The following is a 16,138-nucleotide window of genomic DNA, read 5'->3' on the forward strand; positions in this document are numbered from 1 at the left end:
TTGCCGGTGTGTTACGCCAGTTCCGCTAATCATGACGATAACACTTCCGATGCCTTTCATAGTAAAAGTGTCATCGCTTCTAACGGACATTGATACTTTTTAAATTTTGATTGAACAAATATTGAATAAAGGCTTCTTCAGCAGTGCTGAGAGAAATGTTGATATCGATCTGTTATCAAGTAAAAACGGACAGTAATGTCCATACCAATACCTTTCACCCATAAAGGAGGCTTATGTGGGGGAGAGCAGTGTGTCATTATTTATTAGATGTATAATTATTTAATGGCGCTTCTATAGTTGAAATGTTCTATAAATATCTATCGTTATTATCAATACCTGGGTTGATCTACCCACCACTATTCTTCATGAGCTACCTGTCAGCTCGTTTTCGTTTTCAGACTTTAACTCAGACTTTTCATCGTGTAAAAGACACAGTTAAACGTTGTGACATGGAAGGCATCAAAGCTACTTTGTAAACAGGACTTATACTAATATTTCAAACAGAGATTGATTGTTTATTTGTATTACTTATGTATGTAATATTATCACAGCACGTAGTGTCAGTGTTACTTGGATGAGCGCACTTCAAGAGCCCGTGAAAGCTCTAAGGCTGTAAAAGACGTGCAGCTGTATGCGAATGCTTTCTAGTTTTTAGTGTTGAGGTACCGGCAGATCTCACACCAGGAATGAAACTATTAAAACTCTTTGTTTCGTTCGCCCCCATAAAACAGAAAGAATGTATTTATACTCTTACCTCCAGAGGGCGCTGAGTGCATGGATGTATTACTGTAAACGCTCAGTGTGCAGCAGGATGACAGGGAGAGAGGAAGGTGCCTTGCTTCACGGCTGCAGGCAGAGATGGCGTCCTGCTGCCGGTGAATAAGCAGAAAAACCAATCAGAGGGAGGAGAGAGAGGACGCATCTTTCCGAGCATCGCACGGCTGAGGATACTCCCGCTGCGATGGCAGCAGCGCTGTGAAAGCCGTGGATGCTCGCTGGTGCTGTTTGAGTTGCAGGACGTTGGGACTCCCCCAGAGGAGGCGGTGGGGCTTGTTTTCTCCCTCTGGCAGGGCTCTCTGTTCGTCCGCCGCAGGGAAGAGAGGGCAGAGGGAGGGACAGAGGAACGATGGCTGCCGGAGGAGCAGGATGCGGGGATACGGTAGAGGAATATCGGGCCGAGGTGGAGCGCCTGACCCGGGAGCTGGCGGAGGCCAACCGCGAGAAGATACGGGCGGCGGAGTGCGGACTGGCGGTTCTGGAGGAGAACCAGAGCCTGAAGCAGCAGTACGCCGACCTGGAGGCCGAGCAGGAGGCGCTAAGGGTGGAGCTGGAGCAGCTGCAGGAGGTGGGGTCAGCAGGGGTATGACTCCTTACTCGAAATCCATGCACTGATCTGATTAGCGTGAGGCGTTTCTGACAGCACCTTCTCACCTGCACCCGCTGGAGGATGTTATGAGCTCACAGGGTGGTTCATTAAAAAGCCTGTCTGTGCACACTTCACCTGTAGTCACACCTGCTGGACATGCCAGCTCTTTAGCCAATATGGCTTAGCTTGTCAAAGATTAAAGACAGTACTGTAATACAGGCTAGTTGCTTTATGCTCTTTATTTAATCTGTTTTTAAATCAAGTCATTATATTTCACACACTACAAACTTTCTGGGCAAAATACTAAATTCCCCTCATACACCCACCATTTCTTTATATCATGCTTCCAAGGAGTCTGGTTTTCTTGTCATTTTTAACTGGTTTCAGTAGTTCTTAGCTTTCTCATGGGCTTTTTTGGACAATGTCAGCTTTTTCCACTCATCTTCACTCCAGTCCTTGTACCTGACGATTTTCAGAGGAATGGTTTTTGTTTTTAAATCCATTTAACACTGACTTATGAATCATTCGAACATGAAAAGACACCCTATGACTACACATAACAGGCAACTTTTCAAAGAACCAGTTTAAATTGTATCTTTAGGAATTTGTATTGCAGGCTGCTGGAAACAAAACACATTATTATTACATAGGCTGGTACTTTTATGGTGCTGTTGTTGAGCACTCACAGGACTTCCTGCTGCAAGTCTCATTTACTCAATCCCATACATACGCATTCAGTGCTTTAATCTATGCCCAAGCATTTTTTTTAACATTCACTCACACTCAAATTCCAATAGATGCATCAGGAGCAGCTCAGGGTTCAGTACATTGTCCAAGGTTAATTGTGGGCACAAGTAGGACTGGAGGAGTCAGGAGTCAATCCACTGACCTGCTCCACCACCTGAGCCACACCTGCCCATTTCTTTGTTTGCATCTATGGAAAATGTCTTTAAGAAATAGGAAAAAATACAATACAACAACGCTGAAACCTCATAAACCTGTTTGCGTTTGTGTCCATATAATGAACATGAGATTAGTATTCACTCTCCTTCAATCTCAGGGTAAATCAGAGAGGTCTACATATTAAAGTGTCCTTGGGCAGGATACCAAATCCCCAAATTTCCAGTCCGTCACTGTCTGAGTGGCAAAGTTGAAGCATTTATGGCAAAGAATAAAGGGCTATATCAATGTGTGAATGTGGCTTTTTGTAGAAAAGCACTTGGAGTGGTCAGTAAGACTAGAAGAGCTTTATATAAATCTCAGTCAACATACCAGATATAGTAGCAGTGTCCAGGCTGGGCGAAGTTTCTCCATTTAGAGTTAAAAAACGGTGCAGGCTACACTTCTGGTTGTCCCCTTCTTTTTAAGTTTCAGCTTTGCAACCATACTCCCCATGGACTTTGGTTTCCTTCATGCTAGTTGGCAGGTGGTGCAGTGGTTAGCACTGTTGCCTCCTGGCAAGAACAACCCCAATTTGACTTTGTGGAATCTTTGCGGAGTGTGGTGTGGTGGAATTTCCATGTGTTTGTCCAAAGACACGTAATTAACCGGGTTAGGTTAACTGGTGATTAGGTGTTCACTCATAATCGACTGGTTTCTGTCTCTCTGTGCTAACCCTGCATCAAGCTAGTGGCCTGTCCAGGGTGTACACCGCCTCTCGTGTTATTGGGACATTTCACCACGTGTAGGTTGTTTGTCTTTCAAGACTTTTAAGTACTCAGCTTTACTACTCAATATATTTTATAGAATTATGTAATTCTGCATGGGGTTTTTATCCACACTGGAGCTTAATGGTGATAATGATTCACCTCCAGTGAGTCTCATAGTCAGTCTCAGGGATAATTTTGGGATTGTGTAATTTTTCTGACTTACATTTATTGGAGAGCTACTGTATGCTAACACCAATCTGCCAGTTTGTGAGAATGTGTATGTGTCCATGCGACTCCATTAATTTAGAGAATATTTAGGTTTCTATAAGGAATTTCTTAAATTCAAGTGACCAGGCTACATCTCTACTGCATCTGTTTCTCTTCTGTCTTCTTTTTAAAAATACATTCAGGACAGAGATGACCTACAGGAGCAGGACTGAATCCATGATTCATTTTTGTGTTTTTTACAGTTTGTCTTGATGCATGCTCAATCATCTAGCATGCATCAAGAAATTCTAACCCACTTTGGCAAGGACAGCCTAAATGTGTATGTCAGTATGAGCAAACAGCACGTAAGATGGTGATTACAGGAACCACATGAGATTCAGCCTCAGATGCAGACAGAACAGAATCAACTTTTTGGGATATTGTACAGTTGTTTTCATTGCTATGAACAGCAACAATTAAGACTAAGTTAGCGTGTACTAATAGCAGCACAAGTTAGCATTGTGTTTGTTGTCTTCAGGTTGCAAAAAATAATTCTCATGAAATTGTAACTTTTTGGAGCTAATGTTTAGAGCAGGGCGATATGACCAAAAATATTTATCATACATTTGAAAATTTGCGATAACGATATAACTGACGACATAATTGACACTAGACAAAATACTTTACAATTCCTCAACTTTATTAGTGGAAAAAAAAAAACCCCATCAATGTATTTTCACTTAAACAAGCAGCTTTTTTTAAGTGCATTAAAGTTATAGAAAAATGTAACAGTGCAAATGCAAATTCCTTGGTGACAGTTTAAACAAAACGCATTTCCAGTGGAAATTGGCCGACATATCCTCAGCATAACCATGTATAATATCCACAAAACTTAAAAAGAGGTTATACACACACAATACGGTAATATTATGTTGAAGCACAGTACGTATCACTCCGCGAGGCTCCGCCTACGATAGCCGTAATGCTCCGACAATCCATCAAGCAGTGTGGGTTCATAGCTTAGCAAAGTCATACTGAAACATTTGACAGATTTTCGAGCGCCGTGTACATAAAATCATTTCCAGGTCAGTAAACACAACCAGAATTCATACATAAGGCACACGGGATTATAAGGGGCACTGTCGATTTTCAGAAAAATCAAAGGATTGATTTTAAGTGTGCTGTATTTTCCAAAAAACACGGTAATAACGACGGCCCGCTAGCATGCGCTACCAAAAATAGTGCTTTGTTGTGTATCTGACGGATGAAAGCCAAACCAGTCCCACACCACTGAAGTTGCAGCATTTTTACAAACCAATTCTGGTTCATCCGTTTCATTCAACGATCCACTTTCGCTCTTCTCATTCTGCATCGCCGCCATGTGCGTATGTAAACAAAGGCACTGCGCATGCGCGTTTTACCCATATTCTATGGCGATATTTCATTTTCCTATCGTTGCCCAACATTATACCGGTATTACCGTGAACGGTATGATATAGCCCAGCCCTACTAATGTTGTTTCCTATGACCATGCTTGAATAAATCCACTCCTAAGTGTTAATTCAGGCAATCCCTCACACATTTTAAAGTTTGTGTTAAGTGGCCCAAGAACACAGGAAACCATCCTGGACCAGGACATCACTGAGATTCTGGACAGTCGGATGTGCAACCTGGCAGTGTCAGATGCAGTGAAATATGACGTCCCTTAGGTGTTCTTGCAGATTTAGGTCAGGCAAGCATGGGGGGCAGACATTGTCATAAATTCATTCATCCTCCAGGACTGCCTGCATGCTCTCATCCAGGGCTGCAACTATTCATCGAGTAAATAGTATATATATAAATATAAAATTTAGCATTTAAGTTTTTTTATTGTTTTTTTTTTCTTAACAGATGTCTTATGCTGGTAAACTTTAAAACATTGCAACTTCTAAAATGGAACCCAATTAGCAGTTCATTCTGAATTTTTTTCTCTTTTGAATATTTGCTATTACCCATCAAAGGTTGATTCTGTTCATCTGTACGTAGTGTTTTCATTGGGGGAAACGTTTCGTCACTCATCCAAGTGACTTCTTCAGGAGACTTCTGGAGACTGAAGAAGTCACTTGGATGAGTGACGAAACGTTTCTCCCACTGAAAACACTATGTCCAGATGAACAGAATCAACTTTTGGAGATTTACTTACCTGGATGATTGAGCATGCATCAAGACATTCATTATTGCTCATCAATAAAACAAAAGTATTTCTTATCTGATTATTCGATTCATTGATGGAATAATTGATAGATTATTTGGTTACTAAAATAATTGATAGCTGCAGCCCTAGTCTCCTCACATGAGGGTATGCATTGTCATGTCCGTGGAGGAAACCAGGATCCACGTCACTAGCGTAGTCTGACAGTTAGACCTAATAAGATGACCTAAACCAGCTTATTTTAGCGTAACTAAGGGATGAGTCAGGGTCACTAACTATAGTGACCCTGACTAAAAAGCAGAGAGTGTGGAACCAGCTCCCAAATCCAAACTGGGAGCTGGTTCCACAGAAGAGGGGCCAGAAAGCTGAAGGCTGTGCCTCCCATTTCACTGTTAAATGTTCAAGGAACCACAAGTCAGCCAGCAGTCTTAGACTAGGGTAATATGGTACTATGAGATCTGTGAGGAGACTTGAGATTTAACAGGGAGTCAATGAAGAGAAGCCAATTTGGGGGAAATATGCTCTCTCTTTCTAGTCTATATCAGTATTTTGGATCAACTGAAGGTTTTTCAACAAGTTGTAGGGCAGCCCATTAATAATGAATTACAGTAGTCCAGCCTAGAAGTAATAAATGCATGAACCAGTTTTCAACGAATGATGAAAGCGGATATTTCTAATTTTAAAGATATTGCTCAAATGCAAGAAAGCAGCACGCCCATGTTGGGATGACTTCTTTGTGTGTGTGGCTGCTGAGTTCCTATCCATCTACCTGCACCCGTGAAATTAAATTAGTTGCCTGAATTGTATTTTTTGTCACACTTGACTTTTGATAGAAATGTAATTCCATACTCTTCCTATCGTTTTCCTACGGTGTGCCATAAGGTTCCATTTCGGGGGTTTTACTGTTTCTGTTAAATCTGCTCCCTATGCAGGACATTTTAATCATTGGTATTTGGATGTCATCACTATCATTTTTTTATACTCACATAATACAAACAGGATATCTGTAAGAATATGTACAATGTACAATACTTGCAAAAGTCTTCTTATTTATTCTTCAGCACAACCTGAACACTGTCAGGCAGCTTTCTGTGATTTCTGTAAATAATACTTCAGGAATAGGTGTCCAGGGTTCATTCAGATCTCTTTGATGTTTCTGTCTTTTTCCTTCATTCTCTGTCAAAATGATGCCACGCTGCTTTAACAATGTTGAGGTCTGGGTTCTGGGCAGGGCATTTCATGACTGATGGTGTTCTTCTATGTCCCTTTTCTTCTATGAATGTTTTTTATTGCACTGGCAATGTTGTTGATAAGGTGCTGGTTAACAGGTTTGCACAGTAGTGTTAAGGTTTTAGGCAAAAAAAGTACTCTGATGCTAAGAGGTCAGAAACAAACACCGCATGTCTTTTAATAGTCAGCCTGAGTGAATGGGATATGTGACAAGTGAAGCAGAGGGGAAAATGCAGTGAGTTCATTAGTGTAGCTGATGAGGCTAAAAACATAAGGGGACCTAGTGCAGTTATCCTCTGTGATGTCATGCAGCCAATGGCACCCCTCCCTTTATAGTCATCAGACACTGCCATCCTTACTCACCTAATGTTGTGGGATGGATCCTTTCACTCTGCAGGTGCTTTGGAAGAAAAGTCTTTATGCTGGCAAAAATCAGTTAGTAGAAAGTAATTCTCATCCAGGAGGAGCTTTGCTTGAAAATTGCTGAGATATGATATATATAGATATATATAGATATATAGATCGAGACGCTGCAGTGACTTGTTTTTGGCCTCTATTTCTGATCTCTGTCAGTTGTGGAAGGAACAACCAAAACTGAGTTGCTCTTAAAAACAGCCTGGAGGTCTAAATGATGCATGCCTGGACAGGGTTTCAAAGCATCCGCACAAAAATGGAGAGGATGTGATGAATTATTCATTAAGTACGGGCCTATGATGAGTCCAACCCGGTGACAGCTTACTGTAACACATAATGATGTTATCTTGTTAAGCAACCTCAAGAGATTTGGTCACAGCAAATGCTTAAAAACGACTTATTTTTGCATTCTGAAGTCAAAGTAATTATGATGGAGGCAAAGAAGGTGAGGTAGAGTCATGTGAAGAAGAAAGTAAGCCCTCGTTCACTTTAAGGTTTTATTTAACAGGACTTAATAAGACTTCTGGGCCCAACACTGCGTTTAATAAGGCTTTTGTGTTTTTAACATGTTTTAATGCTTCGTATCCTGTTCTATTTAATCTCAAAAAGCAATACGTGTCATTTAGACCCCATTCCCACAAGACTGCTCATCAAAGTCCTACCATTAATTAATGCTTCAATCTTAAATATCATCAATCTAGAGCTGTAGCTATCAGTTATTTTAGTAATAGCATCACACTCATTTTAACAATTCTTAACAGAGATGGATTGATCTAGGGCTGCAAAGATTTGAATAATTTGAATAGCTTTATTATAAAAAAAATCACTTTTGCAACAAATTGGAATGTGAAGAAAAGTGAACTTCATAGCTGCTCCATCCACTGCCATTTGTTTCATACAGTAAATGTACAGAAGTAAGGCTGCATTAAAACATACAGAGGAACTGTCAACTTAGTCTGATACAATGTTTAAATTAGGTCACTTGCTGAAGGCTCACGGCAGTAGTTAAACCATTGCCAGAACTCAGTTCAGCGTCAGATACTGTTGACCATAATATTTTATTAAAGCGATTAGAGCATGCCGTAGGTATTACAGGTACTGTGCTGCAGTGGTTTTTATCATATTGATCTAACAGACTCCAATTTGTTCATGTAAATACAGAATCCTCTTTATACACTAAGGTTAATTATGGAGTTCCACAGGGTTCAGTGCTAGGACCAGTTCTGTTTATGTTACATACGTTTCCTTTAGAAGACATAGCATATACTGATGATACCTAACTTTATCTGCCCATGAAGCCAGATATCAAATACCAATTAGTCAAACTGAAGTAATGTCCTAGAGACAAAAAAGAGCTGTGTGACCTTTTATTTTCTGCTTCTAAATTTAGATAAAACAGAGGTTCTTGTACTAGGCCCTAAAAATCTTAGAAATATGGCCACTAATCAGATACTTACTCTGGATGGTAAATAATAAATAGATAGTTAAATGGACCGGGTCTCATGTAGCCCTTTTCTATTCTATCTGGCATGCATTACCTTGGTCTCTACTAATTGCGTTAAAGTACATGAAACAATATAAAAATAAAGGATAAAAAAAATCTTGTTAATCACTCATGTATCATTTATACAAGGTGAAAGGGACTTTCATTTTTGTACCTTTCTCCCCAGGTAAAGTCAAGAGAAATAATCCTTTCCCCTCCTGTCCTGTTCCAGGCATTCGGCCAGGCATACTCCACCCAGCGTAAGGTCGCAGAGGACGGGGAGAACAATGAGGAGACACTGCTGCAGGAGTCTGCCACCAAGGAGGCCTACTTTAGGGGTCGTCTCCTGGAGCTCCAGTTGGAACTGAATCACAGTCGAGTGGCTGCCTCCAGTGCACAGGCTGACAGCGAGCACCTGAGCAGCCTGCTGCAGGAGCTCAGGGAGGTACGGTACAATCATAAGGCTCTCATATTTAATAGAGATACTTACTCTGGACGTTTAGACTTATGGATAACTTGATAGAGTGTTTTTAAAGTGTCATCAAAATCATGATCATGGCATGTTTAATAAGACTTGAAATTCGATCACATTCTCATCAAGAAAGTGACTACCGAGTTCATGGACAAGGGGCTGGAAGGGCTGTTTTGTCAGAGACTTCAGTACAACCAGACTTTAAAAACCCTTTACATACAGTCATGACCAAAAGTTTTGAGAATGACTCAAACATTGGTTTTCAGAAACTTTCCTACTTCAGTTTTTATGATGGCAATTTGCTATGATTTCATTACTCCAGAATGTTATGAAGAGCGATCCGACGAACTGCAAAGTCTTTCTTTGCCATGAAAATGAACTTGATCCCAAAAAAAGCCTCCACTGCATTTCATCGCTGCCATAAAAGGATCTGCTGAGATCCTTTCAATAATCTTCTCGTTAACACAGGTGAAAATGTTGACGAGCACAAGGCTGAAGATCATTATGTCATGCTGACTGAATTAGAAAAGCAGACCGGAATTGTTAAAATGAGTGTGAGGCTTGAAATCATTGTTCTTCCTGTTAACCATGGTTACCTACAAGAAAACACGTCATTGTGCTGCATAAAAAGGGCTTCACAGGCAAGGATGTTGTTGCTACTAAGATTGCAGGTAAATCAACCATTTATTGGCTCTTTAAGAACTGTTAAAGACTAGTAGTTAAACATATGTCATTTTATGACCAGTAGTCAATGTAGTAAATTAGCTTAACAGCTGCAGGCCATATATTATCCTTTAGTTCTAATGGTGTGCTATGTACGTAGTTTAGTCTCTATTATACTCTTGAATAAAAGAAACATAATCATTTGTAGTTCATTAGACAAAATGTGCATTACTCTGTATCCTTGATCAGCTGTGAATGTCTGACACTGTTTTCTTGAGAATGTTTTACTGCTGAATCATGTGAAGAAGGCCATAAGAGGGAGACTAGGTGTCTGGGCAGAAGAGATAAAACACATTCTTTACCCCCCCTTTCAGTTTCACACAGAAAGACAGGAGGCAAGGTCAGGAGCCAGGCTCACTAAGAATTAGAAAAACATGTGAAGATGCAGCTTTTATGACAGAAAGGGGGGCTGGGATTAGCTATAAAAGTCTGTGAAAGTTGCCACCATTTTGAGACATGCTGTCGAACCTCTGCAGGCATCTCTCCCGTCCGGACGTTGTAATGCTCTTATTGTGATTTGTACCGAAATAAATGATTGTTGATTGAGCATATATACACCGAGTAGTGTCCTTCCTTCAGCCCAAAGATTCAAAGAACTGCGTGTTTTCAACAGAACTTCAAGGAAAGAGGTTCAGTTGTTGTGAAGAAGGCTTTAGGACGCTCAAGAAAGTCCAGCAACGACCAGGACTGTCTCCTAAAGATGATTCAGCTGTGAGCTCAGGAATTGCAGCAGGCAGGTGTGAGTGTAACTGCACGCACAGGGAGGCGAAGATTTTTGGAAGATGCCCTGGGTTCAAGAAGGGCAGCAAAGAAGCCACTCTCCCCAAAAAAACCATCAGGGACAGACTGATATTCTGCAAAAGGTACACGGAGTAGGCTGCTGAGGACTGGGGTGAAGACATTTTCTCTGATGAAGCACTTTTCCAATTGTTTGGGGCATCTGAAAAGGTAGGCGCTGCCATCAGTCCTGTCTCGTGCCAACAGTAAAGCATCCTGAGACCTTTCATGTGGGGTGCTGCTTCTCATCCAAGGGATTGGGCTCTCTTAGTATTTTGCCAAAGAACACAGCCATGAATAAAGAATGGGACCAAAACATCCTCCAACAGCAACTTCTTCCAACCATCCAACAGTTTGGTGAAGAACAACACCTTTTCCAGCATGACGGAGCACTGTGCCATAAGGCCAAAGTGATAACTTAAGTGGATTGGGGAACCACGCACTGAAATCTTGGGTCCAGGGCCAGGAAACTCCCCAGACCTTAATCCAATTGAGAACTTGCGATCGATCAATCCTCAAGAGGCAGGTGGACAAACCAAAACCCACTAATTGTGACAAACTCAGTGTTGAATATGAAAGAATGGGTTGCCATCAGTCAGGATTTCGCCCAGAAGCTGATTGACAGCATGCCAGGGCCAATTGCAGAGGTCTTGAAAAAGAAGGGACAACATTGCAAATACTCAAAACTTTTAACCACGACTGTATATGAGCTTCATTCTCCATTTTTTTTTTTTATGTCAGTTTTTCATGGTTTTGTGTGGAGATATACTGTAATCCATCCTTCACCTTCCCTCTTTTAAAAATTTCATCCTGCAAACTCTAAATACTGGTTACATTACCTTCCTTTGTGAGAACTGTGTCATAAGCAGCTCCAGCTCTCATTTTGTGCTGTCTTAGCAGAGCAATGAGATGTTGGAGCTACAGCGGACCCGAATGCGAGAAGAGATCAGAGAATACAAATTCAGAGAGTCACGGCTTCTCCAGGACTACACCGAGCTGGAGGAGGAGAACATCTCTCTGCAGAAACTGGTGTCAACCCTTAAACAGAGTCAGGTACAGACAGTGCTCAAGTAACGTCGTGAAACTGTTTCAAAGTGTATGTATGATGCTGAAGGTCATTAGACTTTAGCGCTGTCTTTGACTTATTAGCTACAGTTACCAGACAGTTATGTATATTCCCTGCTGGCTCAGATGTCAATCAAAGGTGTACTTATCTACTAAGAGGTCCAAAAGTTAAAGAAGCACAATTCATCTAGCACAAAGAAAAGATTACCCTTCTATGTCCCTAGCTGCTGCTGACAGCCCTCTGTCTTTCTGTATACTTCTTTTCTGAGTGAACTCTGAGAATCCATCCATTAGTTAGTGTTCTTACCCACTTAACCAGCAACAATTGCAGGGGAGTCAGAAGCCTGTCCCAGCTTTATACCAGGTATGCCCACGCAGATGACAATATGTGGTCAGGCTAGAGCAAACAGGTGGTCCTGGGTCCAAAACTTCCAGGGCCTTTCTGCATCTGTAGATTTTCTCCTTGTCATCTAGTATTTTATCACAATCCAAACATATGGATATAAAAGAAATGAAGCACACAAAGTGATTTAGAATATGGGCGAAGATGAGATTTCTTCATAATCTCCGATTCATTTCACTTTCCTGTGGAACTTCCAGTTTGACAGGTAAGACATTAAGATTAGTCAGACGCTGAGCATGTGCAGCATTTCAGTATTCATCCACTGTCAGGCCAATGTCTGTGGATTCACTACATTGTATTATGGAGAATCTTCAATCAGTCAGTCACTACGGTTGGTTTTTCTACCTGTTCAGTGTTAAATGACTAGGAGTGGTTCTCCTCATATTTACATCACCGATTTTTTTTCTGTGGCAGTCTCTGATTTCAGGTCATCCTCTACCTCCCTTACTTACGGTGTCCCTCAAGGTTCGGTTTTGGGGCCTTTATTGTTTTTAATATATCTTCTTCCCCTCCAACATATATTGAGCCCCTTCGAGGACATTTCCCATCACTGTTATGCTGATGAAATTCAATTCAATGATTTTCTTTTTCATTGAAACGGAGCAAATCTAGAAGATACCATCCTGTGCTCAATCAGTCGCTGACTGGTCCGGCGTCCCTCAGCTGGTTCAATAGACTTCCCGCGGAAGTAACCACAGGTTCCAACAGCAAACCATCTGTGTGGGTTACCATGCTTGAATTTGCTTGACAGGAGGTTGGTTCCCTTCTTCCAAGGCCAGGGCCTGTAACAAGAGGTGTTTTTGTGTTTGCTGTGCTGGTGCAAAGGTGAAGGATTGGAATCAGAGATAGAGACCCTTTCTGGCAGCAGTCATAATGAGAAATGTCAGCTCTGCCCAACAAAAGTGATAATCTAGAGATATTGGTGAAAACTCAGAAAGTATACTGTGGTGTAAATGAGACGCGGCGGGTCCAGGGATCATAGTTTTGAGCCATTTTATTTAAATCACATCACACCACAACTCCCACCAACCCCCGAGTCCCTGTGTTTTAACTCGGCGGGCTTGATTAAGGATGCCGTGCAGGTGCGTCCACCCTCGCTGCACGGAACCGCAGACCACGCCCGACCACATATACCGTCAGTGCTCACTCATGTTTTTCTGAAACATGGTTGAATCAGTACATCTGAGACCAATGTGGATCTGCCTGGTTTCACGCACATATGGGGAGATAGCTACTGGCAAAACAAAAGGTGGGGGTTTGGCTTTATTTGTGAACTGTCAAGGAGAAGATGTTCAGAATACTTTATTGATCCCTAGGGGATTTATGTTGGTTATAGTGCTCCAGTCCAAACAGTAAGAATAACAGACAATACAGGAAGTAAGAAATAGCACAATATATACATATAAGTCACTTACTGATTAATATCTAAATAAGAAAGAAGAGCATGTGCAAAAAGGGTGTAGCTATTGCAGTATACAGTGTGTTAGGTGGATGAGTTGTACAGGGAGATGGCCACAGGCAGGAATGACTTCCTGTGTCGTTCAGTGGTGCTTTTTGGTAATCTCAGTCTCTCACTGAACGTGCTCCTGTGGCTAGCCAGCATGTCATGGAGTGGGTGGGAGGAATTATCCAACATTGGCTTTATCTTGGACAACATTCGCCTCTCCGACACCACCTTAAGAGAGTCCAGCTCCATCCCCACAACATTGCTGGCCTTGCAGATCAGTTTATTGAGTCTGTTAGCATCAGCAGCCCTCAATCTACTGTGGCATGTGACCACAGTAACAAAACCTGCTTAGCCTGGTGAGTGATACCAGCAGCAGGAGGAATGTGTTTTTTACAAAGTTGGACCTACTTGTCACTCTGGGCATCAACATGCCTATCTAAGCTGAAGTATTTAGGTTTGCAATTGCACAAAATATATGCATAAAGTTTAGAATAAATATATATTGTGTTTACAAACATTTCAAAGCAATTTTGATTTTAATATATATTAATCACCTAAACAATGTAGCAGCAACTCAAAATAAAGGTTCATACATTTGAATGTGAATGTCCACTCTTGTTCAGGTGGAGTATGAAGGCCTGAAACATGAGATCAAAGTTCTGGAGGAGGAGACAGAGCTGCTGACCAGCCAGTTACAGGATGCACTGCGTTTGAAGGACATCTCAGACGCCCAGCTGGAGGAGGCGCTGGAGTCTCTGAAGAGTGAGCGCGAGCAGAAGAATCACCTGCGAAGAGAACTTGTTCACCACCTCAGCATGTGTGATGTGGCCTACACTGGGAGTGCAAATCTAATATTCTCCTCAGCACCGCCCAGTGGCACTGCTACCCCAACTACTCTGCTCTCCCCAAACACAGAGGAGCCAACAAGGTGGATATCACACCTACAAACACAGGCACACAGACCTGTCTCCTCGACCCAGTGCATTCAGACTGTAATCTGCAGAAATGGGAGAGTAAGGGGGGGGTGCAGCAGTTACTAATTGGTCACTGGCCACAGCTGCTTGTGTTCAAAGGTCGTTGCTTACATGAAGTTGCTTTAAAACTTTTCTTCTTACTGTTATTGACACTATAGCTTGTGACAAGACACTTTCTGCTCTAATCTGCCAGATGTAACGGTCACCTTCAGAGTGGCTCAGGACCAGTGACGGCTGTGGGCTCAGCGCTCAGGGCTAATGGAGAGTGCAGAAGGCAGTGTCTGAAAACTGAGGGGGCCGCCACATCAGACCTACTTACTGAGATGAACCTGACAGAGATTCAGAAGCTCAAGCAGCAGCTGATAGCGGTACGTTCCAATGATATCATCCTGACATGTAGACTAAGGAAGACAGTCAGTTTAATAAATGTAATAGTTTATGTCAAAGTAAATTAATTTACTTCTACAACCGCACCCAGTCTGCTTCACATTACCAGCAGTGAGTCAGACTGCTTCGTCACCAGTTCTGTTCAAGGCATTTAGGAACAGGCTTTTTAGGAGCAGCCAAGCCGTGGACTGTTTGGTGGTCTCAGGATCTCGTCTCTGCTATTTGGAGATGATGGTTCTGTTGGGTTCATCTGCCCCCAGCTTGCACTGGAGTGCTGTGCAGCTGAGTATGAAGCAAGTGTGAAGAGAATCAGCACCTCCCAGTTTGAGCCCGTGGTTCAAGACCGGGAAAGCACAAAAATGCACGAATTTAAGGATGTTCGTGAGTGAAGGGTGAATGAAGCAGGAGATAGAAAGAATGAGATCATAGATATAAGCAGAAATTTGCTTCCTCTGAAGTAGGGTGTGGAGCTTAGAGTAGAGCTGCTACTTCCCCTCATAGAGAGAACCAGGATGCCTCCTGAGCATCTCGTGGGTGAGGCGTTCTAGGCTAGAAAAGTGGCAGACCCAGAGCATGCTGGAGAGATTTACTGACCCTGGGGGGATTAAACTGAGCACAAAAAGTTTTGTTTAATATGACTAAAAACTGTGAGGATGATAAATAAGCTTTTGAGGAAAAATGTAGCATGTACTTTGAATAAAAGTACAAAAAACCAACAACAAAAAAATCAGCTTTTCTTTGGATGACATAACTAATAATGCTTTAAGAAGAAATATATCTGGCTATTATTCCTGTTTTGCTGTTATGACTAGAGATGCACTGATGTCTTCACTCACTTACATGCCAACAGTGTAGCATGTGGCTCGCTGCTGTGCACAAAATGTGCATGAAACACACCGGTTCATAATTGGTCTTCTGGGATAACTGTTCCTGGCTGAAAACTGGAAATCAGTGCATCTGTGTGATTCTCAAAGTAAATTGTTCTTGTGTTCCCCAGGAAGCCCAGTTAGTAAGAATGTATGTGAAATATATCAGTGAGATAAGGGCTAGGCTAACAGCTAACGTCCACCTACGCTTTAGCCACCAACAGCCAGTGGCTTCCAGGTTGCAGCTTGCTGCTTCTGGGTTTGTTTGCACAGTTGCTGATGAACTTTAGTTTGAATTAGTGCTGGACAATCTCATTCTGGTGGCAGACAAGGAAACATTTCTAGGTGTCGCTTAGATGATGATGGTGTCAAACATGGACACAAGTATACACGGCCTTGGCGGCAAGTACCGGCTCAGAACAGTTTCTTCCTGAACGGGTTCTAATTCACATCTTCACATCAGTAGCAGCGTAATCTTTGGTTT

At 41.9% G+C, this 16,138-nt stretch overlaps 1 protein-coding gene across 2 annotated transcripts in view; it reads left to right on the forward strand.

Annotated features, from left to right (window-relative positions):
- Positions 1 to 167: 167 nt before the first annotated feature.
- The window catches only part of LOC146653073 (protein bicaudal D homolog 1-like), a 27,959-nt gene continuing 11,988 nt past the window's right edge, over positions 168 to 16,138 (forward strand). Inside the window, exons 1-5 of one of the 2 annotated variants that reach the window (XM_085381179.1) lie at positions 168 to 1,345; positions 8,773 to 8,985; positions 11,410 to 11,565; positions 14,051 to 14,355; positions 14,595 to 14,769. In XM_085381179.1, coding sequence (XP_085237305.1) covers positions 1,127 to 1,345; positions 8,773 to 8,985; positions 11,410 to 11,565; positions 14,051 to 14,355; positions 14,595 to 14,769 — 1,068 coding nt within the window. In that variant the 5' untranslated portion in view covers positions 168 to 1,126. The remainder of the gene's footprint in view (positions 1,346 to 8,772; positions 8,986 to 11,409; positions 11,566 to 14,050; positions 14,356 to 14,594; positions 14,770 to 16,138) is intronic. The other variant, XM_085381180.1, reaches the window with a different exon arrangement.

The sequence above is a fragment of the Rhamphochromis longiceps genome, linkage group LG15 (assembly GCF_057381845.1).
Source record: "Rhamphochromis longiceps isolate RC_006_pf linkage group LG15, R_longiceps_female_GT1.1, whole genome shotgun sequence".
Classification (NCBI taxonomy): Eukaryota; Metazoa; Chordata; class Actinopteri; order Cichliformes; family Cichlidae; genus Rhamphochromis; species Rhamphochromis longiceps.